Here is a 19,662-nt window from a genome sequence, read left to right on the forward strand (position 1 = left end):
AAACTTACTTGAAACTGGCATAAAGTTAAAAGTATTGCCACAAAGAAAAAGAAAAAAAAAACGAAACAAAAAAAACATTTTGTACACCCCCATCCAATGGTCTCGAACCTACCGATTTTTCAGTATTTCTACCGATATGGGCCCTGTTCTACCGAAATACCGAAATCGATTTCTACGATTTCAGAGTACACAAGGTTTTTTTTTTATTGCTTAAATGGGTGGACGAGCTCACAGCCCACCTGGTGTTAAGTGGTTACTGGAGCCCATAGACATCCACAACGTAAATGTGCCACCCACCTTGAGATATAAGTTCTAAGATCTCAAGTATAGTTACAACCTTCGCTAGAAGTAATAGTGTTTTGTGGTTACAACGGCTGTCCCACCCTTCAAACGCAACGCATTACTGCTTCACGGCAGAAATAGGCAGGGTGGTGGTACCCACCCGCGCGGACTCACAAGAGGTTACGCCAGTAATTACGCAAATTATAATTTTGCGGGTTTAATTTTTATTACACGATGTTATTCCTTCACCGTGGAAGTCAATCGTGAACATTTGTCGTGTACGTATTTCATTAGAAAAATTGGTACAGCCTGAGATTCGAACACCGGTGCATCGCTCAACACGAATGCGCCGGACGTCTTATCCGTTAGGCCACGATGACTTCACAAATTCTCCCGATTTGACACTTTTAGACATTATTCATCCAAAAAATGTTAAAATTGGCAAAACTACTTCGATACTTCTTAAGGAAATAGGCTGTCTACTGAATCAATCACTGGTCTATTACATGCAAAACGACTCGTTAATACAGCTAATTGTTATGTTAATGAAATTAATTCGACGATGACTCTGCAGTCATAGTTACCTATGGCCAAACAATATTGGTATAAAAAAATTATTATTTTAAGAATTAAGATATTTATTTAAGATATGATTGTTATAAATTAGTCTGTAAGGTTTTTTTTTCAATAAATAAACGAATTTGATTGAATATTGTATATTTTTTGACAAATACCGATTTTGGGTATAAAATAATACAAATATACCGATTTTAGCCGGCAAGTCTACTGATCTCGCTCTATGACGTTCGACATCACTGCCCCAATCTTTTATATTTTCTATTAAATGAAAAATAATAGTGAAAAATTAAAATATATGAAATGGAATAAAGTTGATTTATTTGAGACTGTAAACAATTAAAACGAAATTAAATGTAATAAGATGAGATGGGATGAGATAAAGTCCCAATAAATTGGGGGTTATTTACTGAGAATTTTCAGTGGTATTTTTGGATGATCTCAAGAAGCCACATTCAGCGGCTTTGTTTAATCTTTTGGTTTTAAACAATACACCACCGTGATTACGCATTTAAACCTGAAGAATCACTAAATTATAATACTGATAATAAAAGATTAGGCTGTTGGATGTGATTCTTTCGTATTTTGCATCGAAATGAAAGCACGTCATTGTGACATCGACTTTAGATTTCAACTAACTTGTCCACAAACTAAATAAATACTGATAAATACTGTATTGGATAAAAATAAAATGGAAGAGGCCGTTTCTTTGAAACACGAAGGGAAGAACATCGACATTAAGCAAGAGAAACAAGATAATGTGGACAGTTTTAAATACGAATTTGATTCTGGAAGTCAAGACAGCAGCAAAAGTGGTAGTGGAGGATATCAGCGGTGGGCGCCTAATTTAAATGGTGTCCGGAAGAGTGCATTCACACCTTATAAATCGGTGCAATGCACTGCTTTAACTAACCTGCAGCGAGGTGATAACTGTGTTTAAGTTTAAAATAAATTCGTCGAGTTTTTAGTGATGTTATTGATTATTGATAACGCCGTGATACGGATAATTTTTTCAAGGACGCTTTTGTAGGTAATACGCAGGCGCGAGTTCCGGAGCTACCCCAGCCGGATTACACCCTGCACGCGAAGGCAGGCCGTGGAGAAATCACTCGTGACGATTTGAAACTGGAGCAGTATGTCGACATCACGGATGAGCATGGTCTCACGGCGCTGCACTGGGCAGCTAGTTATGGCCAACTAAACAGCTGCCAGGACCTCGTATGGTGAATATTGACAAGTCCTTTGTTCTCTTTGTGTAGTGTTACTAGATTCATTTTATCGAAACTAGGTCAAATGAATAACTGACTGATAATTGATGAAATCCTTATCTTACTGTTGAAATAACTTAATGGAATAAAATAGGTGTGGTGCCAATGTTAACATGCGGGGTCCAGAAGGTGAGACTGCTCTACATCTGGCTGCAGCTGGAGGGCACCATGAGGTTGTGAAGTTTCTGTTAAATGAAGGGGCTGATGCTGACATACAAGATGATGTAAGTAGTATTATATTTTGTATTATTTCCTACTGCCTCAAGAAATGTAAAATTGGTTTATTTTAAATATTTGCTAATGTCAGAATTATACACCTTAATAATTGAGATAGTCCACATGAACAATCCTCTCATCCTGTACAACATAATGACCACGTAAATGAGGATCAAATGTAGTATGTTAAGATCGTCTTTCAACTACTCTGAGTAACTGAGAAATTTAATAAAAAAAAATGATTTTGAATATTATAATGGTCTACAGCAAGGATGTGCAACATGCAGCCTGTGGGCCGCTTGTGCCTGACCATGCATTTCTAAAATTGAATTTATTTTATCAACTTTCTCCCATCAATATATTATTAGAAAATTAATTATAATAAAATGATAGTAAAGTAAAGAAAATGTCTCTGTTCGGAAGTACCAATGTTTGCAAATAATTATTTTCAACCATGATATGAATAAAAAATGGCCCCCCATCAAGACCGAGTTATGGACGATTAGAAAGCTGTGTAAGTGTAGCTACCTCATTCATTCTGGCTGATATTGATCAGCTTGTATCGAAAAAACAGTGCCAAATTTCCCAATAAAAATTCCAAGTAAATTCCTGTTTCTATTCTTTTCTTGTTTGTTTTCATCTTGCATTAAATTTCGTATATGAATGAAGGAATTTTTTTTGTTGTTTTATATTTTTTTATTCTAATATTTATTATAAATAAAGTTTCGTAAATTATTAATAGAAGTAAATGTGCGTGCTGAGAAAAAAAATTAAATTTACATTGGCCCATTGATTAAGAAGGTTGCTCACCCCTGGTCTACAGTAATGTAAACTTCTGAGACCAGTTTGTACAAAGGTTGAAGACTTCCAACCTCAGTTCATCCCTTGATCAAACCATAATTTTTTGTTATGGTTATAAAATAAATTGTATACATGGTTCAGAAGTGAGTTGGGTTTATAGTTCTTAAATTTCAATAGCTAGTGTAAAAAAGTATTACATGAGTCGACTATTATCAAAGCCGGCAATCTGACTTTTGGACAATGATTGGTAAATCAGAAAAACGAATTATTGACTTTGTATTCCATTGGCAGTCACAAAACTCTTCGGAACGACATCTTAGATAAATAACAGGTTAACTATTAACCTTTATTTAATGCAGGTTTTGAACCGTATTCTTTGAAGGAGACGATTATATTCAAATCAATCTGAATTGACATATCAATAAAAAAAATTTGTCCAAATGCATAGATTGCCACCTTTGATAATAGACGACTCACATGTTTTGCTGAGATGACTATAACATGTGTGAGCAGCTAAGAATGAATTATATTTATATAAGAAGAAAATGAAAGGAATTTATTATGAAATAATATATATCATGTTTATAAATTATAATTCATCATTTTATACACTTTGGTATTACAAGCAAGTAAGAATAAATCATGTTCTAAACCACAAATAGGCCACTCATCAATTTAAATCTGTTGCCATTGATTTTGGTTTCTGTCATGAATAATTACTTTGTTACAGTCTGGTAGTACTGCATTAATGTATGCAGCTGCAGCTGATTTTCCTTATACTTGTAATGAGCTCCTTATCAGAGGAGCAGATCTCACTTTAACCAATGATTATGATCAAGATGCTTACACTTTGACAACTACTAATAATTGCAAACTGGGTAAGTTATACTAAAATTGTAATAATCAGATGTCTATGTCATGTTGTAGTTGGAATTAATTATTGTACTTACATGGTCTATGGATCTGGTTTGTGTTTCATAATTATTAGTCACCATATCAGTTCACATTATCATTATCAATTATCACCACATCAGTTTTTAGCACTAATGTTTTGAGAATGTTGAAACTAACTTTACTACTGATGCTAGGGAATCTTGTGAGCCAGCACAAGTAGATACCACTACCACCACCACTCTGTATATTTCTGCCACAAAGCAGTAAATCATTCTGGTTTGTACCGATGTACATGTATTTTGTACAATAGACCGAGACTTGGAACTTATGTTTCAAAGGTGGGTGGCGGCATTTAGTTTTTGTCTATTATTTGAAATAAAGCAAAGTTTTTTTCTTTCAGCACAAACTGTGATAGAAAACTTCTTGATTGGCTGTCTCAGCAAGATGTGAACACAGACTCATATTAAGTTGCTTTCGACAACCGACACAATAGGATTCATTTGCCTCCAAGAGTTAAGTGAAATACAGGGATTTAGTTTATAAAACATACAAATTATGTATTTAATATATTTTTAAGTTCATTATAATAATTATACAACAACAATACAATGTGACCACAATAACTAAATGTAATTTGATTAAAGATTATCAAATGAATTGGTTATTATTTGTCCTCTTATATACTAATAGCATAAAATTACTTTCTCAAATAAAACTACAAAAACATTTACTATAAAAAAAAGAATCTGCCTTGTACAACAAAAATAAATAAATTGATGCCATACAACCTAAATTAGGAAGTACAGTTTCAACAACATTAAATGCGACAAAAAACCCTGTACCAAAGCATTTATTCTAAATATATTTTTTTCTTTCAAAGTTTAGATTCTGTAAGCCAGTTGAACGTTTGGGGTTTCCTATTAGCCTGTGGGTCAATCAAGATGTTGATGATACTAGGTTTATCAGTAACAGCTATGGCCATTTTAATTGCTTCTTTAATGTCCTCGACTGTCCGACAAAGATGACCAGTCTCGCCGAATAGTTCCATCATCTTTTCGTATCGTACTTCACCACTGAGAGCCGTGGGTGGTGTACTGAAAAAATTAATACATGTAACTAAACACAGGTCATCAACTTTAAATAATAAGGGGATACGATTTATTGTCAAACTTATTGAAAATACTCAATTTAATTAGTTCTCAGAATTTAACGCAAAAAATATAAAATTAAACATACCACTGAGTAACATCGCCGCCAGATTGAATATCTGCCATTACTTCTTTATCAAACCCATTGTAAATTCCATTATTGTTTACTATGATTATAATTACAGGTAACTTGTACCGGAACATTGTCTCTATTTCCATGCCTGAAGAAATTAGAATGTTTTATGAGATGGGCGTAGTTCATTTTTAAGTTGAATTGCAATTTTCCTCAATCACTAGCTTGCTCTTAAAACACTGACTTTAAGAATATAAACAGGACTAAGCTGTAATAGATAAAATAGATGTACTAACTACAACCCTACAGAAAACTTGATGTCAATAATTGATACACTTTTTTCCTACATATATGCCAGTAGCCTTTAGGGCTTTTCTGGCTTCACCCTTCTGGCTAGGGGGGCAAGCTCACAGGGATCTAAGAAAGAAGAACTGTTGAGAAATTTAGTGAGCATGTTGTGCCACTTTCTCAAAGAATTTTTGGGAGGTAATGTGAATAAAATGTGTTGAACGACTTGTTCGCATTTGAAAATAACAAATTTTAGAGTTGTAAAACTTAGCATTGGGGTTGTTGGATACCACAAAGGATTTTTAATTGCACACCCTCCTAAAATCACCGAGCAAACAAGGAGTAAATTATATCGCTCGTAATGCTACTACATATTAGGGAACCAACCAACCTGAGAAGCCAAAAGCAGAGTCTCCTTCAACACAAATGACACGTTTACCAGGAGCATAGTCTCGGCACCACATTGCTGCTGCAATAGCGAAGCCAGGTCCTACCTATATACAAAACGAAAATTTTGATAATGAGAGATTGTGATTACACAATTCACTTTGGACATATACATACTTACAGGTTTTATGGTAATTTAGGAATATGTACTTTCATATTTGAAAGTTTAATGCCAATTAAAATTTTCCTAGTCTATTCCTCAACAAAAACTCACCCCCATAGTGCCAAATGTACCAGCATCTAGCCTGTGTCTCGGATGATTGTTGAGCAATAAACCTCGGCCAATATCCATGGTATTAGCTCCTTCACTGACAATGATTGAATCTTTTGGAATGCCTTGTTGAACTGTTTTGAAAACAGTGTAGTAGTTCAGTGGTACTGCAGTGCTGCTTGCTTGAGCCTATTAAAATTCAAATTTTGTAAAGCACAATAATAACAATCTAGTATGGTTCCCAAATTTCTACTATATATATAGTATGCTTCCTAAATTTACAAAGAAAATGTCGACAACACTGGTTAGTAACGCAATAATATATTGACATATCTTTAGTCCCGAATTCGAATAGTTTCGAATCATTCAACTATTGGTTTCACTCAGCTATCAAAAAAATTAAAGGACTCATGAAAATTATTCGAATTGACGGAAATACTATAAAGGCAATAAAAAATAACGAGATTATACCGAAAAGTAGTTTTAATTCAGCATAAATTTTATTTATTATCTATTTAGGAATTGTATGACAAAGATAAAATATAAATTTTAACATACCTCTACAAATTCGGTGTTTGCTTTTTGTTTCTGTTTCAGTCCCTGCCACCAACTGTTGTTTTGAGGTTGCAATGAGAACTTCCTTTCGGACAACCTTTTTGCAAGAGCTTCTGTAAAAGGTCTAATGTCTGAGTGTACTGCTAAATCTGATTTCTTGCTGTTGTGAAATTCTTCAGGAGATATTTCGACCTGTGTAAGCAATTTTTTTTTATCATGCCTAATTACAGAGAAATGATATTATATACTCTACCTAAAATATTAAATTCATAATCGTTTTGTATCACGATGAAATAAAATAATATTAATTTTAATCTTAGTGTTTATCTAATGTTAGTGGAATTTCAGTTTATTTGTCAATAAAAGGCTTAATACATTGTTGGGAGACAACATCAACTGTATTATTGCAGGACAGCCGAGGTACGTGAGGAACGTAGTTTTTTACCACGACCTTAACGTAGAACCGATAAGTAAGTTTCTGAAGTCAGAGTCGAAACGCTGATTCAGCGAAGCACTGCCATTGCTAGGGCTAGTGTTAGCAAATTGCCCAGGCTAAGTCCGTCAGCTCGCCTACATGTTCGGTGAAGTTAGATAACCGCTCGAGTTAACTAACATAGGCAAGCAAAAATAAAATTCCATTGGGATAGTGGAAATCCGGCCCTTTAACTACAGCGAGATGCTTTATGTTGAAAAGATAGCCCGAGAAAGGCTGGATAAGAATATACCATCAACGCCAGTGGGAAGTTCTTCCACAAAACCGGTTTTATCATTCGATTGACCGACAGACCGAAGGTTGCAGTTATACTCTATTCCAATTACGAAGTCCTTTTTGACACATCTTAGAACGTAACTACGTTTCGCATAATTTGAAATAATAATCATTTTTTGTTCATGGTCGTAAACATCATTTAAAAAATACACAATCAATCTAAATGATTATACAATTAATTCACACACACAATAACATAATATACGAAGTCCCATGAGACATCATGGGACTTCGTAATTGGATTAGAGTATAGGAATCGGAAACGAATACAGGTTTTATTGTCGAACAGAACAATACGCCAATCACAAGGCATGACGTCATGTGATTCATCGTTGGGCATTAGTTGATATGCTTTGCTTGTCGTTAATGTTACCCTCAAATAACGTCAGACGTAATCAAAGCTGCCCCGTTTTATCTGCCTATATGTGATGTAACAAGTCTAATTCATGTTATGACGATACCCTCACTATTTGGAAGCCATTTCATTATAAACATTACGTACAAACGTGAATGAAATCAAAACCACTTGTTACGGACCTGAATAATTTTAACGTCGGGCGCATATCTCGGCGGTTGTCCAAAGTGCAGCATCCAATTCATTCTGGCTCCGAGAAGTAGTATGACGTCAGCTTTCAGTAGAGCTTGTGTACGCGCAGTTGATACGCAGTACTGAGATTCGTCAGCTACCACTCCTTTACCTATTTTGGAAAATCAATGATTTATTAAGTACCAGTATAACCCCATCAACACTATTGAATGCATCGATTTCTTGAAACTAATCGAGCGCCTCCTGTTTTACGTTGATCGTAATATAGGCTTTTAACTTCAAATTCAATTTTATAAACATGAAATTCAATTTTATAAACATGAAATACAATTTTATAACTATCAAATTTAATTTTATAACTATCAAATTTAATTTTATAAACATCAAATTCAATTTTGTAAATATCAAATTCAATTTTGTAGATTTTAAAGAAAACGCAAATAATACATGACTTGAAGACATTAAATTGACATGTATTTTCTGCGTCTTCTTTTTTGCTTTTATTTTTGTTTTAAAAATTTTAAAAGAATAATAAAAAAAATATATAACTTTGGAAGAGAAATTGAATTTGATATTTATAAGAACAAATTTGAAGATTATAAATTGCATTTTAAATTCATAACCTTATTATTGCTTAGGTATTGTGTATGGGTTATTAAATTGTAAAGTTTTATCAAAACCCAATTGGTAAAAACACAAATAAGCATATATACATCATCATCATCATCAGCCTTTATCTGATCACTGCTGGACATAGGCCTTCCCCATATATATACATTTTATAATAATTATCATTTCCCAAGATGCAATCTAAATCGAATACAGTTGAAGAACACTTTCAACATAGGCATTATAAATTCTTCATGAAAAAATTGAATGTGTTCTTTTCTAACTGGAAATCGTTAGATCTTAATAAACTTTTATTTATTTGATAATTATTATGGGAATTTGATGTTTTTAATCAATTTTACTAACCCATTGGTGTGGGCAAGAAAGGTAATTTTGTGTTTTCCACTAGTTTTCGTATCGCCTCTTCGGCCTTGCCGTATGCGGCGCCTTTGCCTACTATGATCAGGGGTCTTTCTGCTTTGGAAAGTAATTCTGCCGCTTGATCTACTAACGCTGGATCGGGATGAGCCAGTTTAACCGTGTCTGCGCTGTAGTAGTCTAGTGGTACTTTGCCTTCGTCCACTTCTGCCTGAAACAATAGAATTGTTACAATTAAAGGCAATTTTCAGTAAGAAAATGATGATGATTGGAAAATGATTTTGTTTATTAAATTTTAATCATGTTAAGTATGATTATTATGGAATATTATAAATGCGGCAACGAGTTTGATTATCTGTTACGACTACTCAATCATCGATTTTTCATATATGTAGGACATACATATTCAGGCCTACAGAAAAGGATATTATAAATTGATTTCCACCTAGAAAAAAAAAACACTAGACCCTACTCTCTAGGGATGCCTTTTTTCTGTAATACATTAATGTGAGGCCGCGTCTAAAAGCTAGTTTCTAATAGAAATACATATTTAAATTCGAACATTTACCATTAACAGAGTACCGGGCATGTCCAAATATGATACTCCGGGACGGCCGGCTGATGCAAGTCGCACAGCTTTCTCCACGTGTTGGGGGATCAGACGGGGGGAGGGCGGCCGGGCTGCATACTTGCAGTACATGCGACTAGAATCCACCTGTTCACAAAAAATAGAGTTCATTAATCAACTAGTAAAACCCCAGGCAAGATGTTGCATTTTATCTCACTCTTATTAAATACTAGATGTACCCGCGTACTAGTTGTACCCATCCGCTTCGCTGGGCATTTAAAATTAACATTATTATTTCTCACCCCCACATCATTAACGCCTCCGCAACTGGTTAAGGGAGTCCAACACTCATATAAATATTAGCCTATCCATTAAGTACATGTATTTTCTACATGGATACCAACTTTCAAGTTAATCAGATGCATGGTCCAGTAGTTATAAGGGAACATCCGTAAAAACCACTGTACATTTATATATTATTATTAGTATAGATGTACTATGTAATCATGGATTATTTATTGCAAATAGGCAGGGCGGTGGTACCCGCCCGCGCGGACTCACAAGAGGTCCTACCACCAGTAGATTTTCCCTAGGCTGTAGTGAATAATATAATATATAAGTTAGGGAAAGCGTCACAACGATCTATGGCTTCTGGACTTCAGCAATGCCAGGAGCAGAGCCAAGCCGCTGCCTACTGTTTAATATCGACATCAAATAAACATTTCTTTTTAGACAATAATACGCTACGAAAAAGTTTAGTAATAATTCTTTATAAGCACAGAGTGCGAATAGAGGAGTGAAATTGTAATAGTTTTGGTATAATGGAACAACCGTCATACAATTCAATTGAGACTTGGACCTTATGTCACAAAGTGGGTGGGTAATGGCCTTCAGTTTGTGTGAGCAACATCCCACTAATGGCGCGAGGTCGTTCACCCATCTTTGAAATAAAAATATTGCTAAACAAATGTTTAAAATGTAACCCTAATAAGGATTTCGACCCCTGTAAAGCAACTATTTACTAATTATCGGGGATCTTATCTTAAATATAATCTTCAAAGGTTAATAGTAACTTATGTTGTTATTTATCTTATCTTCTGTGACTTTATAGCAATAACCCGATTACACAAATCTAAAAAAATGATAATAAAATATTGAACTTTGATCAGGCTTGTAAAAATGGTCTTTTTCAGTTTTTAAAAGAAAACAAGTTTATTAATATGTACATAAAATTACAATAAGAATTAAACCCAAACAAGGCAGCACCGTGAGAACTCGTCCCTAGTATCAAACTACTTCAACAAAAAACGCAGTTTGAGGTCACCGAAATACCACAATTTTATATTAGAAATCTGTATAATAAAATAATGTATTACATATAGATGATCTAGTGAAGGCTTCAGCCTTAATGGATTGGCAATTAATGGTGGCGCACAATAAAATATGCTAATGCCAGCATTTGTGCCTTATCATAAGCTTCATGTCTCATACCTGAGGCCATTCCTGGAAGCCACCAATAGCTTCATGATCTTCAGGACACGAGCCAGCTATAACTACCAATGGCCAACAGTTTACTTGAGCATTGGCCATTCCCCCAATGCAGTGAAGTAGTCCCGGCCCTGATACCACTAAACAAACACCTGGCTTACCTAAAAAAAAGGAAACATTCCTATTACACTAACAGGTTCATTAAAATCAAATCATTTTTTAATTTGCATATTAAGATCTTTATAAGCACTTTCAACCATTATTACTCTGCCATTGATTTGCAATGCAGTTTCACCACTGAAATTGTCATGCAATTTAGGTAACAGACAACATTTTCAATTATACATTTTTAAATAACTAATAAACTTAGCATGGATAACTTTTTTTTTTATGATTGAAAGATTACTGGTGGCCCGGAGGCCTTTCCAGTTTCACTAGGACATGTGGGCGAGCAAAGGCTCAGCCAGGAGGGGTGGGATTTGCTAACAATTGTCCGAGCGCCTCCGAAGGAGACCTAACAACTCAAGAGCAATTGCTTCGCGAATGAATCTACTACCGGATCGGAATCGCGACCCACTGAGAAGATCCGGCGAGAAACTCAGCGGTCTGATGCATGAGTTAGGACATGGAGAACTACAACCATGTTTCCATTACTGGACACAGTATAAATATCCATTTAGTAAAGTTGTGTTTTTAACTTTAGTTTTATTAATTTTTTATTAGTTTAATTTTAAGCCCAGTTAAGTTGAAACTTTGATAATGTCTCAAAATGGGCCGTTTGTATCTATGGACTCCTGTAAACACTTTATTCCAGGTAGGCCAAAAGCTTGTCAACCTATCCACAAAAAAATAGGGACTTGATACTTGTTTTGTACTCAAATATTTCTTCATCTTTAAAAACATGTTATTATTATGTGTGAAATGAAATATGTACATAATATTGTATGTAAATTCTTTTTGTTTTTCTGTGAAAAGTGTAAAATCAACCTGGTTTATACTCTTAGAGTAAGATACAATTTACCTTTATTACATTTCTTTGTTTTACATTCTGGCTGGGTTTAATTTCCTTAGTAAATATAGCAAATTATATTATCAGTATTTTATAAAGCATCTATTGGTAGAGTAATAAATACATTTGGGTATAATTGTTAATTCAACAAACATGGTAAGAACATTTATCATATTTCTATCTAATTCTGACTTTTCTAAATTTCAGCCTCAACGGAATCTTTCATTTCTCTAGAGAAGTTTAGTTAGGCCATTCACGGTTTGGCTTATTATTAATACTATATAAATAATGTGTACAGCGTAGTGTAAATATTGTGTACCATATTTGTTTTTTTATTCATAAAAGTATACCGATTTATGATGTCAGATTATTAGTGATTATTTGATGTTGCACTAACCTGTTAGATAGCCTGTAGCTTGCGCAGCATAGCAGGCAGCTTGTTCATTGCGCATACCAATATACTTTAGACCAGCTGATTGGAAAGCCATTGCTGTTTCAATGACTGGTATCCCAACTATCCCAAATACATATTCAACACCCTGTGGAAAGTATTACCATCTTTTTTTATATCTTTTCGTTCTTTGATTATAATTGTGTGTAATAAGATTTATAAACTAGTTAGATATATCTTAGATTTATATATTAACCATTGAAGCCCAAAATTAGTCATTATGTTTATAGTGATATTTAGGATTTATGATTACGTTAAGTGTGAATAAATTGAGTTAGTGAATAAGTTTGGACCCTAATTAATTAGTCTTGATGATTTCTAACTTTCTTGAAATGCTGATTTGATTAGTTTCCTTTTTGCCTTCTAAGGTATTTCTCTTTGTATTATTAGTTTGAAGATTAACGTTTGAATAAAAATTAATAATGAATGTGAAATGTGTTTTGAAAGGTATGTGTAATTAATACATAATGACTAATTGACTGACTGACTGACTTGAATGACTAATACATAATCAATAATGATAATTCTGAGAATCTTCAATAATGTGAATAACGTAGGTATGTATTCGAAATTAAAATGGTCCCTATTTGATCTGCATAGTTTTTAACACTTGAAAATAATATCTAATTTGTGATGTTTCCAAATAAGAAAAAAATAAGAAGGCACCTATATGAGTGGGTTTAATGTTTATGCCATAAGTATGAATACATATATTAAACCAAATAAGAATTGCTTACATACCTGTTTCTTCAAACTTTCAGCTAAGATTGTATTTCCGTCGATACCCATGCTGCCGTTTAATTTTTGAGATACGCAAAATGATCTTCGAAATACCAATTGACTTAATCTGCCAAGTAACATTATCACTTAAAAAGTATCGTCGTTGATCTGAAGTAAACACTGAGACGTTTAATAGTTACAATGGTAAAATATCTGAAGGGGGGAGAAGCGATCAAAGGTCGAAAAACAGACCGCAGTGCTCTCAGGAGATTATTACAAAATAAACAATAAAATAAAATAACTTTAACTTACTTGCATGTGAACACGATATAAAATGGCTTAGCATATCGCGTTTTTATCCTTATCTTAGAACAATATGTAATGTTCCATGCAAAATCATTGTAATAACGCTATGAACTTTGTATTTTGCGCGTCTTTTGGTTTCCTTTCTTTTAATTTTTTTTAATGGATTTTATGACCTGGTAACTAAGACCGATAAGACAAGTCTTATTTTAATTTTTATGAAAACTTTTTTTATATGAAAAATGATATTTTAATGAAATGAAGTAGATTAATATGAAACATGGCAAGAATTGAAAACGAAATAAAATGAAATGAGAGGAAATGACATGAGATGAGATGAGACGAGACGAGACGAGATGAGATAAAATATAATCTCAGTGAAATGATGATCATCATGCCCGGTCATCGTTCTCGTCGAACTCGTCGCTTGCGACGAAGGGCTCAACAAGTAAATTAACCCTCAGTTACAGCCCACTGAGTTTCTCGCCGGATCTTCTCAGTGGGTCGCATTTCCCATCCGGTAGTAGATTCTGCGAAGCACGGCTCTTGCTAGGGTTCGTGTTAGCAACTTCGTCAGGTTTGAGCCCCGTGAGCTCACATATTAGTTAGGGTAACGCTGAAATAGCCTCTTAAGGTTCTCAGCTAGGTAAGATTTAAAAAAAAAAAGGTGGTCATTTACCGAGACTTTTTCAGTGGACTTTTTAGAGAATCCCGAGAAGTTACGTTCAGCGACTTTGTTTCATTTTTCCACATTTGTGCACTTTCACAGATACTAAACAGTTAAAAAACCACCGTTATTACACATTTAAACCTGAAGAAACACAAAATTGACAAAATAAAACAAATCACACAACTTCACTTCGCGCATTCCCGCCAAAATTTTCCTAAAATTGAAAAATTGATATTTTTTTATGGCCTGGTAATCAGACCTTTAAGCCAAGTTTTATTTCTTATTTCATTAATTATATGAAAAATGATAATTATGAAGCGAAAAAAGATGAATTTGAGTTTATACTAAAAATGTCTATTTTTTGTTAATTTCTTTAATGAAAATACGCGCAATGCTATTTACGTACCTACCTTATAAATTAGATCAATAAATAATTGTAGAATTAATGAGAGAATGATACCAACCAAGTACATGGATATGACATGTTTTTCTTCAAACGATGTTTACAGAGTGGTAGGAAAATTTATCTTAATGCAATTATTCTATTGTAAACACTAAAAACAGTAAATAGTCAATTAACGATACTTTTTATCGTTAGTTTGACCAATATCTTCATATTTTATTTTGGAATTTAATAGAGTAAGATTCATCAAGAGGAATAGAATGGCTATGTCCGTATACTGTAAAGGTATTTAATTTGTTTTATATTATTAATTTCGTAGATTAGAGTTTCTGACAATATTAATTTCTTGGGTTTCTTATTCTCAAAATTTCCTAAAAAAATATATTAGCCATTTGAAAAATTACTTGTTTATGTGGGGCCACGTAGCGTGGGTAGGCCTCCCACAAGGTGGGCCGACGACCTATTGAGGTTCGCGGGGATCCGCTGGATGCAGGCAGCGCAGGACCGGTCTTTGTGGCGAGGTTTGGGGGAGGCCTATGTCCAGCAGTGGACGTTCATGGGCTGATAGAATAGAATAGAATAGAAAAAAATATGGGGCCACTGTTCTAAACAAACACAAGTAATACGGCTGTGGCTATATAGTTTACTCAATGAAGCGTTGAGATCATAAAACCACATTATGTCAGAGAAACAACGTTTAATTCGATGGAAATTATCTAAACAAGGTTTTTTGTGCTCTTTGCGGTTTTTGTTTCATATTGCACTGGTATCGTCTTTTTACTTCCTCACAAGGCATATGACTGGAAGAGAGTTGCTAAAAATAGACAACAATGGAAGATGTTAGAGGAGGCCTAGGTATGCCAATAGACACACTGAGCTGAGAGACTCTGTAAAGTATACCAACAATTAAACGTTCTAAAAGTTCAAGATAAATGGCTCATTGATTGAAGGCATATGAACAAGCTTTTTCAATTTTGCCTTGACGAAGACTGCGTACGATATGGTGTGAATGTTTATTCCAAAAAAAAAAAACAGGAAAATAATATTTTTTAAGGATCAATGGAACTGAGTCTTTTGTTGTATAAATATTGGTTTCCAAGTCAGAGTTTTAATGCCTATCTCGAAAGACAAATTTGCTACAAGAACAAAGTAAATAATTGTTTACTTTATTTTCAAGTTTAATATCTACTACGGAACCCTTCTTTGTGCTTTGTCGGATTCAGTTTTCTCAGTATTTTATTACTGACCTGTTTTCTTTAACCATTAGCTATTTTGTTGTTTTTTTTATAGTGTCGGAAACGTTGCACTTGGATCATAAAATTAAAGTGTCTATAATCAATAATTAAGAAAAAGGGACCCTTTCCAAAGGTCTACATTAAATACGACTATAAAATTATACTCGTATTATTTTTGACTTTTGGCCCCTGATCGACTTTTACTAGCAATTTTTTATTTTATTTTTACAGAAATTACTTTTCATTTGATTTTACCAGTTTAATTTTGATAGTAAGTATTTATTTGCCTATATATAGAAGTCGTCGTGGCCTAACGGATAAGACGTCCGGTGCATTCGTTTTTTTTTTTTTTTTTTTTTTTTTTATTGCCCTTGTAGGCAGACGAGCATACGGCCCACCTGATGGTGAGTGGTTACCGTCGCCCATGGACTTCAGCAATGCCAGGGGCAGAGCCAAGCCGCTGCCTACCGTTTAATACTCTCCACAAGCCTCGTTTGAAGAAGGACATGTCATAGCGCTCGGGAAACACCGTGGAGGGGAGCTCATTCCATAGCCGGATGGTACGTGGCAAAAAAGACCTCTGGAAACGCACTGTGGATGACCGCAGTGGCTCCAGGTAGTATGGATGAACTCTACTCCGGTGGCGGGCGGTGCGATGGTAAAAACGAGATGCCGGTATCATCTCGAACAATTCCTCAGAGCACTCCCCATGGAACATACGGTACAAAATACAGAGGGAACCGAAGTCCCTCCGCAGACCCAGAGGCTCCAAACGATCCGTGAGAATGGGATTATCGACAATCCGAACGGCCCTCCTCTGTATGGAGTCAATTCGTGTTGAGCGCGATGCACCGATGTTCGAATCTCAGGCTTGTACCAATTTTTCTAATGAAATACGTACTAAACAAATGTTCATGATTGACTTCCACGGTGAAGGAATAACATCGTGTAATAAAAATGAAAACCCGCAAAATTATAATTTGCGTAATTACTGGTGGTAGGACCTCTTGTGAGTCCGCGCGGGTAGGTACCACCACCCTGCCTATTTCTGCCGTGAAGCAGTAATGCGTTTCGGTTTGAAGGGTGGGGCAGCCGTTGTAACTAAACTTGAGACCTTAGAGCTTATATCTCAAGGTGGGTGGCGCATTTACGTTGTGATGTCTATGGGCTCCAGTAACCACTTAACATCAGGTGGGCTGTGAGTTCGTCCACCCACCTAAGCAATAAAAAAATATATATATATATATATGATATGAATCTATGCATTAAAAATAAGAAATATATTTCTTGATTAAATTTTGAGATTTAAAAAAATATATACAGTCAAACCTGGATAAGCGAGAGTTCAAGGGAGCACAATCTCATTCTCGCTTATAGAGGTTTCTCACTAACCCGAGTTTCTCGCTAATGCACCCTATGAATTTTATTTAGCGATTTTCCGGATTCAAAGGAATTCACTATTTTAAGTTTATCACTTAATGACACTACTTTAATTTTTCGTTTTGACATGATGCAGAACAGAACTTTTCTTCGCAATTGATTAACGATAAATTGAGTAAGTCTGATAAACAGGACGGTACACAGGCACACGTGTCCATTCGAAAAGAGTGCGATAAATTAACAACGTTATTTAGTTCCACAAAATAGAATAGGTTCAATATTGAGAAAACAATACAAAAACAATGGTAGGAAGTTTCACGAAAGTTAAGAATGAGTCATAAAATAGCAGATGTTAAATTTGTAATTTGTTTTGTCATTTGTTCTTCCTAAATAATATAAATAAATAAAATTTTACTGTCGCTTATAGAGGTATAGATAAGTAGCAGTCTCACTTACGGAGGTCCATGAGGGAAAAACGACTCTCTCTTAAAGAGGTTTCCGTTTCTCGCTAATAGAGGTTTTGGGAGCTTAAAATGACGGGTCCTGGCTATTACTCTCACTTATAGAGTTTTCTCACTTATCCAGTTCTCACTTACCCAGGTTTGACTGTATTCAAATCACAGATGATATTATAAAATATGATGATGACATACCTACTTATATCCAAACTATTATTTCATTTCTTCCATGTTACATTTTTGCGAGTTGCAAAATTGAAACAACGTTTACTGCTTCAATGCGTACTCCCAGATACTATCTTCCATGACCATAAACTACACGAAAATATGAATCTAAGTTCAAGATAAACCTAACAATAAACCTTGTTTTTTCTGATATCATGATCTTAAAAACGTGACCATATTCTTAACCTTAGTCAGTCTCATTATTTGTTGAAGTCTTGACTGTAGAATTAACTAGTGAGTGTAGTTGGATAGCTTAGATGAACTATAATTTTATTTGAAGTCGTCGTGATCCCGCGGATAAGTCGCCCGGTGCAGTCGATGCGACTGTGCCTTTGTTCGAATCCTGCAGGCCGGTACTAATGTTTCTAATTTAAAAAAAAAAACGTGTGGCACTCGGGAACTGCCGCGGTAAAGCTATTGCATAGCATTTTTTATCAACTTATGCAATTATAATTAGACAATGATACTTTAATATTAAAACAATAATAAAACAAGACCACGCTATATTAAACATTAATAAAAGCAAAACCTTGACTGTCCCCTTCACACTCATAAGCTAGGACGCGCGAGAGAGAGATGGGCAGACTTTTCATGATGCGCATGCAGTGTGACGTCACGCCACGCGCTTATTCACAAACACTACACAAGCGAAACGTGTGAATGTGTTGAACGCGAGCTACATGGTAGGCGGTGTGAGGGTGTAAGGTTTTTTTCGTTACGGAATCGGTCGCCGCGCTCAAGGCCCGCGAAAAGAGCTATGCAATAGCTTAAAAACTTGCATACGTTCTGTCATGAACTATGCAAGTATAGTGTTCGCCTACGAGGCCCGTACACACATTAACTCTCTACAGGTTATCCGATCCCGTCTCTGCAGGATAGCCGTCGGAGCCCCGTGGTATGTGAGGAATGTAGATCTAGACAGCGACCTAAACTTAGTACCGAAACATAAGTCTCTTAAGGAAGCGTCAGAGCGCTACTTTGAAAAAGCAACGCGGCACGATAACCCTCTTGTCGTGGCCCTCGCTAATTACCTACTTACTTATCCGACTGTGACGGGGCAACGCAAAGCCGCCGTCGCCGCGTCGCCCGAAACATGTCTTGTCGGATCCCCCGGGTTCATGCACGATCCTTTTAGGCTTCTCAAGCACCGGTCAGTCCAGTCACCGTCCTCGACGAACTCGTCGATTACGATGAAGAGTTCGATGAGCGAACAAACCCATAGACACAGCCCACTGAGTTTCTCGCCGGATCTTCTCAGTCGGTCGCGATTCCGATCCGGTGGTAGATTCTGCGAAGTAATAAGATTAGGGCTAGTGCTAGGAAATTCTTTCAGGTTGAGCCCGTGAGCTCACCTACCCGTCCGACTTCGATCAATAATAATTTTGTTATCGAAGTCGTCCGGGAATAGCTTGAATAGCCTAAAAGGTTACCAGCGAATAGGTAGAGAAAAAATGTAATTAAAACAGGTCGTTGTTTTATATTATTGAAATGAGACTCAGAACTCATGTTTCAAGGTGGATAGCGGCATTGAGCACCAGGTGGGCCGTGAGCTCACCAATCCAACAATAACAAAGTATAGGAACTTGGCAGAATATTTTGAGGTTTGCTATTGCAATGTATGTTCCGGCTTGAAGGGCGGGATACCCATTATTTCATAAAATGACAATAAAAACACGACATTAAATCTTTT

At 35.4% G+C, this 19,662-nt stretch overlaps 2 protein-coding genes across 3 annotated transcripts; one reads left to right on the forward strand and one right to left on the reverse strand.

The window, feature by feature from the left end:
- The first annotated feature begins 1,471 nt into the window (after nucleotides 1–1,471).
- LOC114245013 (uncharacterized) lies at nucleotides 1,472–4,694 on the forward strand. Its single transcript, XM_028177011.2, has 5 exons — nucleotides 1,472–1,781; nucleotides 1,889–2,081; nucleotides 2,221–2,350; nucleotides 3,874–4,021; nucleotides 4,438–4,694. Exons 1-5 carry the CDS (start codon nucleotides 1,550–1,552, stop codon nucleotides 4,485–4,487), a joined length of 753 nt encoding a protein of 250 aa, XP_028032812.2. The 5' UTR covers nucleotides 1,472–1,549; the 3' UTR covers nucleotides 4,488–4,694.
- Hacl (2-hydroxyacyl-CoA lyase) lies at nucleotides 4,569–13,762 on the reverse strand. 2 transcript variants are annotated; one of them, XM_028177010.2, is made up of 12 exons: nucleotides 13,611–13,762; nucleotides 13,320–13,425; nucleotides 12,525–12,666; nucleotides 11,122–11,279; nucleotides 9,631–9,777; nucleotides 9,051–9,273; nucleotides 8,066–8,226; nucleotides 6,763–6,951; nucleotides 6,208–6,393; nucleotides 5,938–6,040; nucleotides 5,274–5,406; nucleotides 4,569–5,131 (listed from the first exon to the last, which is right to left on the reverse strand). In XM_028177010.2, the coding sequence occupies exons 2-12, from the start codon at nucleotides 13,365–13,367 to the stop codon at nucleotides 4,912–4,914; spliced, it is 1,710 nt and encodes a 569-aa protein (XP_028032811.2). In that variant the 5' UTR covers nucleotides 13,368–13,425; nucleotides 13,611–13,762; the 3' UTR covers nucleotides 4,569–4,911. The 2 variants fall into 2 exon arrangements, with proteins under 2 accessions (XP_028032811.2, XP_028032810.2); XM_028177009.2 differs by lacking the exon at nucleotides 13,611–13,762 and having other exon boundaries at nucleotides 13,320–13,582.
- Nucleotides 13,763–19,662: the final 5,900 nt, after the last annotated feature.

The sequence above is a fragment of the Bombyx mandarina genome, chromosome 03 (genome assembly GCF_030267445.1).
Source record: "Bombyx mandarina strain Sakado chromosome 03, ASM3026744v2".
NCBI lineage: Eukaryota > Metazoa > Arthropoda > Insecta > Lepidoptera > Bombycidae > Bombyx > Bombyx mandarina.

Coding starts and splice junctions, on each gene's coding strand:
- LOC114245013 (XM_028177011.2), top strand. CDS start 1,550: ATGGAAGAGGCCGTTTCTTTGAAACACGAAGGGAAGAACATCGACATT. Junction 1,782..1,888: donor TTTAACTAACCTGCAGCGAG/GTGATAACTGTG, acceptor ACGCTTTTGTAG/GTAATACGCAGGCGCGAGTT. Junction 2,082..2,220: donor AGCTGCCAGGACCTCGTATG/GTGAATATTGAC, acceptor GGAATAAAATAG/GTGTGGTGCCAATGTTAACA.
- Hacl (XM_028177009.2), bottom strand. CDS start 13,439: ATGTTACTTGGCAGATTAAGTCAATTGGTATTTCGAAGATCATTTTGC. Junction 9,274..9,630: donor TGCCCGGTACTCTGTTAATG/GTAAATGTTCGA, acceptor CTATTGTTTCAG/GCAGAAGTGGACGAAGGCAA. Junction 6,394..6,762: donor CAAACACCGAATTTGTAGAG/GTATGTTAAAAT, acceptor GAATTTTAATAG/GCTCAAGCAAGCAGCACTGC.